Source organism: Nicotiana sylvestris, chromosome 9 (assembly GCF_000393655.2).
Source record: "Nicotiana sylvestris chromosome 9, ASM39365v2, whole genome shotgun sequence".
NCBI lineage: Eukaryota > Viridiplantae > Streptophyta > Magnoliopsida > Solanales > Solanaceae > Nicotiana > Nicotiana sylvestris.
The window spans coordinates 166462508-166475398 of NC_091065.1; the positions used below are offsets into that span (position 1 = coordinate 166462508).

The 12891-nt window shown below is 36.6% G+C and overlaps 1 protein-coding gene across 2 annotated transcripts in view; it reads left to right on the forward strand.

Annotated features, from left to right (window-relative positions):
• The first annotated feature begins 391 nt into the window (after window positions 1–391).
• Window positions 392–12891, forward strand: part of LOC104245106 (uncharacterized) — a 35260-nt gene continuing 22760 nt past the window's right edge. The window contains exons 1-7 of one of the 2 annotated variants that reach the window (XM_070156537.1): window positions 429–819; window positions 3049–3095; window positions 3931–4033; window positions 4273–4359; window positions 5024–5107; window positions 5829–5882; window positions 11095–11242. In XM_070156537.1, coding sequence (XP_070012638.1) covers window positions 529–819; window positions 3049–3095; window positions 3931–4033; window positions 4273–4359; window positions 5024–5107; window positions 5829–5882; window positions 11095–11160 — 732 coding nt within the window. In that variant the 5' untranslated portion in view covers window positions 429–528 and the 3' untranslated portion in view covers window positions 11161–11242. Of the gene's footprint in view, window positions 820–3048; window positions 3096–3930; window positions 4034–4272; window positions 4360–5023; window positions 5108–5828; window positions 5883–11094; window positions 11243–12891 lie in introns of those variants that run through there. The other variant, XM_009800675.2, reaches the window with a different exon arrangement.

Sequence of the window (12891 nt, forward strand, 5' to 3'; positions counted from 1 at the left end):
AACTTAATAAGTGACCTTTTAGCCTTTTTATTTTGGTCCAAAATAAGTTTCTTTTTACATAATCAAAGAAGAAATTAAATTTATTTTTTCAAAATTTATTTACATATCCTAATGTGTCAATGCAACGATTAATTAAGGGTAGTAATATATCTTTTTCTTTAGGAGTTTATATTTTCTTAAGTAGTGTGTCAAAAATTAAAAAATCAGTTATTATAGACCGGAGGAATTAATTTCCTTAATCTTGGCTCACGTCTGCCAACCCTCTAATTAATTACAAGAGCCTTTTCATAGATTTTGTGGTCATAACTCACACTACTTCTACTACTACAACTAGTACCAAAAAAATTAAAGTGTGGTTATAAAAGAAATAGTAGTATATATTTTAAAGAAAGAGGAAAAATAAACTAGAAGTAGAAACAATGCCACATCATCATCATCCAAACATTTGGCGCTAGCTTTTTCTCTAGTACCAGTTACAGCCTCTTCTCCTCCAACTCATTATATCCTCTACCCAAAACTGTAGCAGCCATGGGAACTGGAGGAACCCTCTCATGTTCTCAGAGTTTTAGTTTTGTAGCCTGTAATTACACTCAAAAAATTCATGCCCAAAATAATAGAACTTTGGCATTGAAATCAGTACTTGTAAACAAATTGACCAGTTTTACTAATCAAGATTCAGTTTTGAGAAAACCCCAGAATCTTCCTGTTCTTCGACTTAAGGTTGTTACTAGAGCTGCTGATTCCTCACAGCCATCTTCCTCTGCTATTACTTCCTCCGACAAATCTATAGTCCCTGATGAAGAGTTTTCACTTGCCAAGGTACCTTCCTTTCTTTTCTTTGAATTTAACTTTTACTCCATCCATTTCATAGTTTGATTCGGCATAAACTTTAATAAATAAGAGAAGACTTATGAGATACATAATCTTAAATAATTCACAACATTTGTGTGGCCTTAAAAATTCTGAAATTTGTGGTCTTAAAACTGTGATAGCATTTGTGTGACTATAAATTCTTCCTATTAAGGAAATAATGAACGGTATTAATCTTTTGAAATAGACTAATAAAGAAATAGTGTTAATCTTTTTTTTTTGATTTGCACCGGGTGTCCGAGTCTCTAAGAGAGCCGACTAATCCCGGGGTGCACAGGCCCTCGGCAAGGAGTTTTCCGCAGGTGCACTACGGTTAATTCAGGTTTTACCCAGTCCAATGGCTCTCAGAAATTGTTTGCACCCAGTGAGTTTCGAACTTGAGACCTTAAAAGGGAGCAAACCCCAAGGCTCAAGTCAATTGCCACCGGGCAAACCCCCGAAGGTTATAGTGTTAATTTTTTTTTTAACTGAGAGAGTATATGCTAACACTGTAAAACGCATATTTAAAACTATTAAGCTATTTTAACCTGTTGTTATTTTTTATTTTACTAATTCCGGACGTTTACCTATAGTTATCTTTTAATTAGGTAATTTGACAGTGTTAAAATTACTGTTAGTTAAATGAAGTTAATTTAGTTTAATTGTTTTCATAAAAGACCTAAATGTAGCAAAATGATCATTGAAGATTCATATAGCGAGCCCATCTAGTTTGTGATCAAAACATGGTTGTTGATATTGTAATATATTTATTTTCAGACAAATTTAGCCCGCTTAGTTAACCGGAGACCGAATTTAAATGTGGAATAAAAAAGGTCATTTGTGCAAATGTCCATTTCAATTTATCTGATGTTCTTTCTATAATGGGAGGTTCCAAATGTTTGTTACTGTTTCACTAATAATAATATTACTTTATACAACTTCAAATGATTCACTATTCAAATTTTATTTTCTGTTGTGATGTTTTCTCTATCAAACTGACAATTATCCTGTTAATATTTTCTTCCACTACGACTAAGATATATATCTTAAGTCACATTAACAGCTGAATTTCGTTCTGTCATGTATTCTATAATAATGAAATTATGAAATGGAGGGAGCATATTAATTGTTAATAAAACATTAAGAAGGAATATGCTAGAGAGTAGCGATGGGAAATTGGAAACGTAATGTGAAAGACTTAGTTGGTCTCTGGATTTTTGTTTTAGAAATCTAAAACATTATCTTTGCTTTAGAAATTTAAGATGATTTTTTGGCTTGACTGATATTCATGTATTTAAATTGTAGTTTTCACATCCTTTACCTACATTACAATTGTTGTGTTTATAGTTTTTTACACTAATATAATTCATGTATTTAAATTGTAGTTTTCACATCCTTTACCTACATTACTATTGTTGTGTTTATAGTTTTTTACACTAATATAAATTACTTTCTTTTGTTCATGATGGATTTTTCTTTACTAAAATGCACAATTTAGTTCTACATTTTGACTTAAAGCTCATCTGAACTTGGACTATTGTTCACATTTCGCCGTCATTAAGAAAGATTGTGTGTCATTCCATACTCAATATTTTGGGTCTTATAATATTGGATTATTGGTTGATGTACTGAGATATTCCAATTTGACTAAAACCACCAGGGGCGGTTGCACGTATATTAAAGCGGGGTCACGTGACACCTCTTCGTCAAGTTTTTTTTACCAAATGTCATATAACTAATACAAAAATTTTGTCAACTGAGGGATATATAATAAAGAGTGACACCAGTTAACACAACTTGCTTCTTCGTCCGGTGGTCTAGCGCCAAATTCATGTTTTCTAGGTCTGGTGTTCGATTCTCTTTAATAACTATTTTTGGCATACTTTGAAGCTTATTTGTTTGATAAAAAGTAGGTTGAGCAGGATTTGTACTGCTGACCTCCTCTAAACCAAAATTTTCTTGTAACCGGCGGAGCAATGCCCATTCAGACTTATGGAACGGAAAAAATAAATAATATAGGAATTAGGCTATTTGTTCCCTTCTTAAAATATGACACCGCTTACAAAAAGTTTTGTGTACGCTAAAATGGACATACCACCTAAATATGCTTATAGGCTATTAATATCTTCTACTTCCTTTTGAAACTACTGGTCCGGAAGGAAATTATCAATAATGTTCTGTGGATGCTGTAATTTGCAGGTTTCTTTTGGTGTTATTGGACTTGGTCTTGGTGTTTCACTTCTCTCGTGAGTATAATTAATTGATCAAGCTTTATACTATTGATTTCCTGGTTGTCTTAATTGACAAAGAAATACTTCTATGGTAAGGGAGGGGGTGCAAGTCAATCTCTACTGTCCATACTCCATAGTTCGCCTCCCAAATTTTTTTACATTCACTGACAAATCTTTTAACAGATATAGTTTGCATATTTGTGCATATCACACAGTAATAATGAAGAAGGAGAGTCAAATTCTTTTTTTTTTAAATCAAAAATATATAATGAATGTCGAAATTTTGGTTAATAATGATTTTAAATAACAAAAACATATAATAACTATGTGTTATTCTTTCTTGGTGTCATGTTATTGAGTTGCTTTATTCTTCGCCGTCTTCTGATATCTACAATTTAAATCAATGATGCATTAGCCCGATGGTGTCCTGGGAAGGGCCGCATCCAAAGGGGTGTGATGTAGACAACCTAACCTAATGCAAGCATTAGTGGTTTCTTCCACGGGTTCAAACCCGTGACCTATGGTAATGTCTCAAAATCATTTTGAAGGATAACTGTTAAGTAGTTTAGGATTATATTAAAAGAGAGAATTTTATTCTAATATACTCTTCTCATAATTTTCTTAAATCAATAGCTCTACTTTTATCATATAGGGTTTTATTCTTGTCCTGTCCTTCTGATTCTTCAGAGCCCCATACTATTTAGTTTTATTTGTTTTTCTCTCCCCTTATAGTTTCATAGCAAAGAAAAGAGATTATTGGAGGTCACTTTTCCTTTCTTGCTTTCTCATTTTAGACACATTAAATTTGGCATAACCCTAGACTCTTCTATTGTTCAATTACACTCTACAGGTATGGATTTGGGGCATATTTTAACATCCTTCCTGGTTCCGAGTGGTCGGCATTGATGTTGACATATGGTTTCCCACTTACTATAATTGGCATGGCTCTTAAGGTGATCTACTTCTCCTTTTCTTGACCAGTTTGCTTGTATGGAGTTATAGAGCCTAGGTTTTTAGTATTGAATAACCGTGTTTCGAATTCAATGTCCTATCGACGATTATTTAATTCACTGATGGAAATATTTCTGTTATCAATACGTGAATGTGGGGACACACCTTTAGTGGGTCACCTTGATGATTCTGTTATAGAAATCTATTTCGTAGGGAAAACTTACTCTCCTTTACTTTTCAGTATGCAGAGCTCAAACCTGTGCCATGCATAACGTACTCAGATGCTCAACTACTAAGGGAAAAATGTGCTACTCCAATCCTTAAGCAGGTAATGTTCTTGTTGACTACCAGAAAGCCCTGCTGTTACTCTATGGTTTTCTTAAAGCATGTTAATCCATACCAAGAAGCTCCAATCTTTTTTCCAGAAAGCGTGTCATTTTACTATGGTTAATCTGCCAAAAGTTTGTGCTCAGAAGTCAAAGATAATAGTCTCTTCTCAAGTTAAGCATCCTCCATTCCTTTTTCGACAACCCGACAGTAGTGTTTAGTATTGTGCAAAATACAAAATTTATCAAACCTTAGGCTACACAAGAGTCCATCTTTACTTCTCTTAAATACAATATTTTCTTCTCTTCTATTACTAGAAGACCAAAGTAACTATAGTCCTTTATGTTCCCTGAATTAACACCAAATGATATATATGTGCTATACTTATGTTAATAACAATGAACAGCAAACTTGGACATGCATATTGAGATACTGTGAGTAACCTGTTGCATATCACTGGTCAAGTCAAGCTTTTATAATTCCTGATATGATTCTTGTACCAAGATAAATATGAAGACAAAATTGCATTGGATCCTAATATTGGTGATTTGCTACTGATACTTCATCTTATTGTAGTCTCAGATCTCAATTCAGCTATTTCATATCTGGTATCAGACATTCTTCACACTACTGACTAACTAGTGATAGGAATTTCTTTATGTAAGGTCAGGAGCGATGTGATAAGATACCGTTACGGGGATGAGCAGCATTTGGATGAGGCACTGAAGCGTATTTTCCAATTTGGACTGGTATTTCCCCTTATCTTTGTGTTGTGGAAACTGAGCTTTTATATTCGGATAAGCTTGTCTGTCTTTCTTGGCATGGAGATTTAACTTGAGGACTGAGAAATTCTCTGGAGAGGCCTTTGCTTTCATCGCTGTGGATTTCATCAAGAATGGAAGTAACCCCCCCCCCCCCCCCAAAAAAAAAAAAAGGAAGAAAAAAAGAAGAATGGAAATGGAAAACCGTTAAAAGGATGGAGAGATTAACTGAGAAGAAAACAGGAAGAATTTTCTGCTGAAAAGATAAACAAATAAATATGATAGGGCACTTTCTAATTACTTGAGCTTTTGGATGATGTGAGCTTTATAACTCAATAGAAAATAATAACAAAATGGGGTCTTAGATTGATGTTTCATCTCCACCTCAAAACATGATAGGGTCCTTCTTTCCGTTGGTTTATGCATGAGCTTGTCTTCCATCTACTTTTACCTTATAGCAAGTTCATATCACCCTCTCAATCACCGATTTATGCCCCAATTCTGACAGAGATGTACTTTTTAAGTGGAATAGACGCACAATATCTTTGGGAACTAGAATGAAATCACTTATTAAAAACTTGTATTATGTCTTTAAGTTATTCAATCCATTGACCTTAGGTCTCAGACATCAAGTGTTTCTCTTGATAAAATTTTCTGACTACTCCTTCTCTTTTCTCTTTTCTCTTACTCTTTTCTCTTTTCATTGCAGGGTGGAGGAATACCACGTAGAAGTGCTCCCGTCTTACAAATGATTCGAGAAGAAGTATGCTCCTTCAACTTGATTATGATTCTAATTAAGAATTTGCTTCCTCTTATGAAATGATATGCTGAATAGCTCCTTTATCTATGTTGCTTACGTTCTGCTTTCTCTTTTTGAATATTGCTTTTGTCCCCTATTAGACTATCTATATTCTCTAAATTTTATGAATTATCCTCCCTCCCTAAAATATGAAGTCGTGGATACCTTGGCAGATTCTTTTATTTTTATTTTATTTTGATAACCATGAAATCCCCAAGGGCCAACTAACACGGTTTAATAAGTGGATAATGAGTCTGCCTCTCTACCCTTCTCCACTTAAATACCAGGCTTTTATTTGTGATACAGTTTGGACTTGTGACGTGCAGCTAACCCACACATCACTCATTTTATTCTTACCACTAGACCAAAGCTCCAAGGGCTCAGTTGCTACTTGGCTTTCGCTAAATATATTTGTGGATTTTGGTCACTGTCCTGAGGAGCCATTGTTGCGGAAGCCAAATGTATATAGTGTGAATAAGTCACAACTACTATACCAAAAATTATGACAGCCACCAAATAATAAATAAGACAATAAAACAACAATAAAGGAAACACCAGAATTTACGAGGTTCGGCTAATTTTGCCTACTCCTCGGACACAACCAATATTTTATTCCACTCCAAAAATACAAGTGAAATAATACTAAAGAGAGAAGATACAAATGCCTTAAACAGATGAGAAGGCAAATGAGAGGTGTGTCTCAATCCTAAACATTAGGCCTTCTTTTATAGGGGAAAAATCCCCTCCAAACTTAACTCCCAACCAATGTGGGACTTTGGCATTTTGCCAAACTTCAACAAATCTCCACCTTGGCAAAATTCCACATTTTCAATTCTCTCTCAATAACAAATTTTGGTTGTGTCTTCATCTTCAATCTTCAGTGTTCAACAATGTTGATCAAATCCAAACAATGTTGAAACTTGACCGCAGTCACCACCTTTGTCAGCATATCAGCAGGATTCTCTGTAGTATGAATTTTCTTCACCGTGACTCCACCTTCTTCTATGATTTCTCGTACGAAATGATACCGAACATCAATGTGCTTCGTCCTTGCATGATAAACTTGGTTCTTCGCTAATTGAATAGCACTTTGACTATCACAAAAAATTGTGATACCTTTTTGTTCAACACCAAGCTCCTTTAGCAATCCTTGAAGCCAAATTGCCTCTTTCACAGCATCTGTAATAGCCATGTACTCTGCCTCTGTTGTAGACAAAGCAACTGTTGACTGCAAAGTAGACTTCCAACTAACTGGTGCCTTTGCAAAAGTAAACACATAACCAGTAGTTGATCTTCGTTTGTCCATATCACCCGCAAAATCTGAGTCACAATATCCAACTACAGACTGATTGTCTTCCTGCTCAAAAACTAACCCGACATCTACAGTATTATGAATATACCGTAGAATCCACTTCACAGCTTGCCAATGCTCCTTCCCTGGATTGTGCATATATCTGCTAATAACTCCAACAGCTTGTGAAATGTCAGGCCTTGTGCAAACCATTGCATACATCAAGCTACCAACAACATTTGTGTATGGTACCTTTGACATATACTCTCGTTCAGCTTCATCCATTGGCGACATAGTAGTACTTAGCTTAAAATGGGAAGCAAGTGGAGTACTAACTGGCTTAGTCTTGTCATCTATGCCAAAACGTTGAAGTACTCTCTTCAAATATTCCTTTTGAGATAAACAGAGTTTCTTTGAACGTCTATCTCTAATTATCTCCATGCCAAGAATTTTCTTTGCCTCACCCAAATCCTTCATCTCGAACTCCTTCTTCAGTTGAATCTTCAACTTATCAATTTCTTCCAAATTCTTGGAAGCTATCAACATATCATCAACATATAGGAGAAGATATACAAAGGAACCATCTTTAAGCTTGTGCAAATACACACAATGATCGTATTTGCTTCTCTTGTACCCTTGCCGCAACATAAACTCGTCAAATCGCTTGTACCATTGTCTAGAAGATTGTTTCAATCCGTACAACGATTTTTCAAGTTTGCACACCATATTTTCTTTTCCAGCAACTTTGAATCCTTCTGGCTGAGTCATGTAGATTTCCTCCTCCAAGTTTCCATGTAAAAACGCAGTTTTTACATCCATCTGAACTAGTTCCAAATCCAATTGTGCTACCAAAGCCAACATAATTCTAATGGAGGAATGTTTTACAACTGGAGAAAACACTTCATTGTAATCAATTCCCTCCTTTTGAGCATATCCTTTGGCCACCAATCTTGCTTTGTAGCGAACATCTAATTGGTTAGGAAATCCTTCTTTCTTTGCAAATACCCATTTGCACCCAATTGCTTTCTTTCCCTTCGGGAGATTGGCCAATCTCCATGTATGATTCTGATGAAGGGACTGTATTTCATCATTCATGGCAATCCTCCACTTATCTTCTTCTGAACTTTGGACAGCGTCTTTGTAAGTAGTAGGAACATCATCAGCTACAATTGAGGTTGCACAAGCAACCGTCTCTATGAGACGAACATGTTTCGTTATTGTTCTTTTTGGCCTGCTGGTTGCTATTGATTCAAGTTGTTGTTGAGATTCCTGAGTTGGAATCTCCTCTACTGGCTCTCCTTCCAGAGGGTAATCTTCATTTGTTTCCTCCTCTGCTTCTTGTGTAGGAAAAATAAATTTTCCCTCAAACTCCACCTGCTTAGAAGCACCTTCATTTTGTTTGGTATCTTCTGTTACCTTATTTACCATAGCAAATTCATCAAAGGTAACATCTCTGCTGAACATTACTTTCTTTGTCATAGGACACCATAAGCGATATCCTTTGACTCCAGAAGTAATTCCCATAAAAATAGCCTTCTTTGCCCTTGGATCCAATTTTGACTCCGTCACATGATAATATGCAGTTGAGCCAAACACGTGCAAAGAGTTATAATCTACAGCAGGTTTTCCGTACCATTTTTCAAATGGTGTTTTGCCATCAATAGCAGCAGATGGTAGACGATTAATGAGGTGGCATGCATATGTAATTGCCTCAGCCCAAAATTCTTTGCCCAAGCCAGCATTGGACAACATACACCGTACCTTCTCCAGCAAGGTCCGGTTCATACGTTCTGCCACTCCATTCTGTTGTGGTGTATGTCTAACAGTGAAGTGTCGGATGATGCCATCATTTTCACAGACCTTATTGAAATGATCATTTTTGTATTCACCTCCATTGTCTGTGCGAATACACTTGATTCTCCTGCCTGTCTGATTCTCCACCATCATCTTCCATTTGAGAAAAATTCTCAACACTTCATCTTTGCTCTTCATTGTATACACCCATACTCTTCGGGAAAAATCATCAACAAAGGTTACAAAATAGTGCTTCCCACCCAATGAAGGTGTTTTGGAAGGACCCCAAACATCAGAGTGTACATAATCCAAAATGCCTTTAGTATTATGGATCGCTGTACCAAATTTAACCCTTGTCTGTTTCCCTTTAACACAATGCTCACAAAACTCCAAGTTGCAAGCCTTTACTCCTTTTAACAATCCTTGATCTGATAGAGTTTTCAAGGATTTTCCTCCAGCATGTCCCAAGCGCATGTGCCATAGCTTGGTTGCTTCTGCCTCTTTGTCGTCACTGGATGTTACTGTCGCTGTCCCAATAACTGTACTGCCACGCCCCGAGGGGTTAGATGCGCGGGTGGAGTTTTTCCAATTTAAGTGACAATATTCGAAATGGGATTATTTATTTAATTCAGAGTCGCCACTTGGGAAAAGTTTGGCTTTTGGTGTCCCAAGTCACCGGTTTATCTTGAATCCCAAATCGAGGAAAATATTCGACTTTTCCAAATGAAGTCTGCGAACCAGAAATTCTAAGTAAGGAATTCTGTTGACCCGAGGGAAGGTGTTAGGCACCCTCGAATCCCGTGGTTCTAGCACGGTCGCTTAAATTGTTATAATGGCTAAATATCTGATTTAAATACATGTTATGACTTGCGTGCTCCCATTAAGTTTAAACCGCTTTTATCATTATCATTTATTTTTATAGAATTGCAACGTCGTGAAGATGCGTCTCGAACCACGTCACAATCAATGCACCCGTGATCGTCAACACATTTTGACTTCGCTGAGATTTGGATTTGGGTCACATCAATGTGCACCCGAATTTAAGAATATATTTTAACTTAAAGTCGCGCCTAAAGAGTCTAAACGCGTTATTATCTTTGGGGAAGGTAGTGGAATTCTCTAAACAGTCCCTCCCAAATTCTAAGTATTTATCGTGATCAATTATTGAGGGCCCCGCAGTTTGCATTTTTATTCGGCGAGGCTCGTCTCATTATTTAAGAAGGGTACCCTACAATGACTACATTTCTACTACATTTATCTTTAAAGAGAAGGATGATGCCGAATTTTGCGGGTTTGGACAAATACGGACTGAATCCTTATTATGTTTGCCGAAACTAAACTTGTTTGATTACCTGATTGATTGTTCATAAGGTGGGGGTTACCGCATGCTTTGTCTTCATCGAGTGGATAACTTATTAATTCGTTAAATGAGATTGCAAACAAACTAACAACATATATTGAGTTATGTTTAATGACCTCCAAGTTCTATTTTTTAACACTTTAACCTATTTGAAATTGATAAACGAAATCGACTGTTTTACCAGGGGAATTACTACTAAGTGAACTCAAAAAATGGTTATTAGTTTTTCTCAACAATCATCACATTATTTCGAGACAAACAATCTATACCGAAACTCAGTATCGAACCTGCATTGGGCGAATGAACTGACAGGAGAACTGGCATTCATAGCCAGACTCTTAATGTGACTGCATGGGAGTTTGTTTGGGATACATTTATCCCGGACCCAGTACCACAATTTTGTTGATTCAGTGGTCTAGGCAAAATACATACAAGTGCCTATGACTCTATGTTATACAGTCATAACTAAACCAAACAAGTGTTATACTGAACTGAATGTATACTAAATCAAAACATGTTGTCTATGTCATACTGTCATTACTATTGAACAATGCTATCTGACAATCCATCTCAAACAGAATGTATGCTAGTTTATACAAAGTATTTGCAGTTTGCAGTAAAATATACAATCCCAAATATCATTCGACCTATTTTTAACACCAATGTTATAACATGAACAACTGTTCTTTTCTCTATTTCTGCTTCAACTTCAAACTTTCAACCATACAAAGTTTCAGAGGTTGTGTACCTGGAAATATTTGACAATTGGAGGAAAGGGGGAAGTCAGCAGAGTATGATGACAACAAAATGCAGCAGCAATCACAGCACTATCAGTAGCAGCAGGGCAGAATAGCAGCAGACAAAGCAATACAGCAAGAAACAAGCTCGAGTGCAGTGATGCAACTATGGCCAATAGAAAACAATAGCCAAATAACAGCAGCACCCAGTGGAGTAGAATCAGAATTCCAGATAGATCAAAACAGTAGTAAACCAATGAAAGCACTCAACTAATAGACACAACTGGGATTTCAGAGGATCAGAATTGGTTTGAACAAATTGAAACAACTGAAAACCCAATAACAATAGGAGGAAGAAAGTTTCTGATTATTGGTTGTATCCCTTCTATCCCTTAATCTCCCTCTATCTATGTGTATCTATTTTGTATGTATTTCAGCTCTCCTTTTCAAACTCCTCACAGTATGTCTATATTCTTTTCCCTTATCTATTCAGCTCTCTTTCCCCAGAAATTCCTCACTGTGTGTGTTTATTTTCTTTTACAGCCCTCAAGGTCCAGTCCTCTCTCCCCCTTCTGTATATCTCCCCCCTCCTTTTATAAACCTCCCAACTATCTCTTTTAACAGCCTCTTTTCAGAATACCCCAGTCCCCGCCCATGTGCCTTCCATTTTCAGTTCCACTTTAGCTAATTAAGTATTAAACAAAACCCCCCCCCATGATATTCCCTGGCAGTCTTACCTTTTCATTTTATTATCTAAAAGCAAGTATGGGCAGTAGAATATATCTGACAGCATATACTGTCAGATTGTTTTAAAACTCAAAAAGCTTCTTAATGCAGAAAAACAGGTTGTGCACAAGGCACATGAGGTGCACTAGTGCACATGCTGTGCACGAGTGCCCATGCCTTCCGATTCAGAATTTAAACATAAACAATCCTTTTTACATTGACTGATCCAAATCAACAGCTATAAGTAAACAAAACTGGTTCTGAATTGATTTCAACAAATGTTCAAACAGAAGCAAATCGATTTGCTATGCTCAGACAGTTGAAATTAATTGACGACACATGTCGACTCGACTATATTAGTATTAACATACACAATCGTAGCCAAAAATCAGACATTTAAACAGTATTGATACATGGTTTGTACTATACTGACTAAGCAGGAATACACTCGAGGAGTCAAACTAGTCAGTCCAAACTCGAAAATCAGCTACTTGCACAAACAAATACATAATGCCTTATCAGAATAGGAGGGGGGAATTTAGACAAACAAACAGAGGTTCAGGCGAATTAGTTGAAGCACAGTTGATAGAGGTCAAAGACATAAACAGAAAACGAACAGACTCTTACAACAAACAAACAGACCAAAAACAACTAAGAAAAGAAAGAAAACTCACCTTTAAACCGCAAAAGATCGACACCTTAACTCGGACTTGGTCAGGCCTTTCTTAAGGCTGAATGGACTTTAAACGAAGTGTTTCTCAGACGAGAAACACTTTGATTAAAGTCCATTAGACCTTAAACTCTTCGGTTGAACCAGTGACGGGGGAACACCAAATTTCCAAAACTCAGATCTGGGATTCATGCCTCCCTGATCAGATTCGGACCGAACCAAGTATGGTTTGGTCACGATGGGGGTCTGGGGAGTGTCTGGTATGAAACTGGGTTTAAACTGAGTAGATCGAGTTTTGACTCGAATCTTCAAATGAAGATTCGAGGACCTGGGGGTGATTCGAACTAAACGGTTAACAGGTCTATGTTCAGGGTGGTGAGGGGGTTCTATGGTGT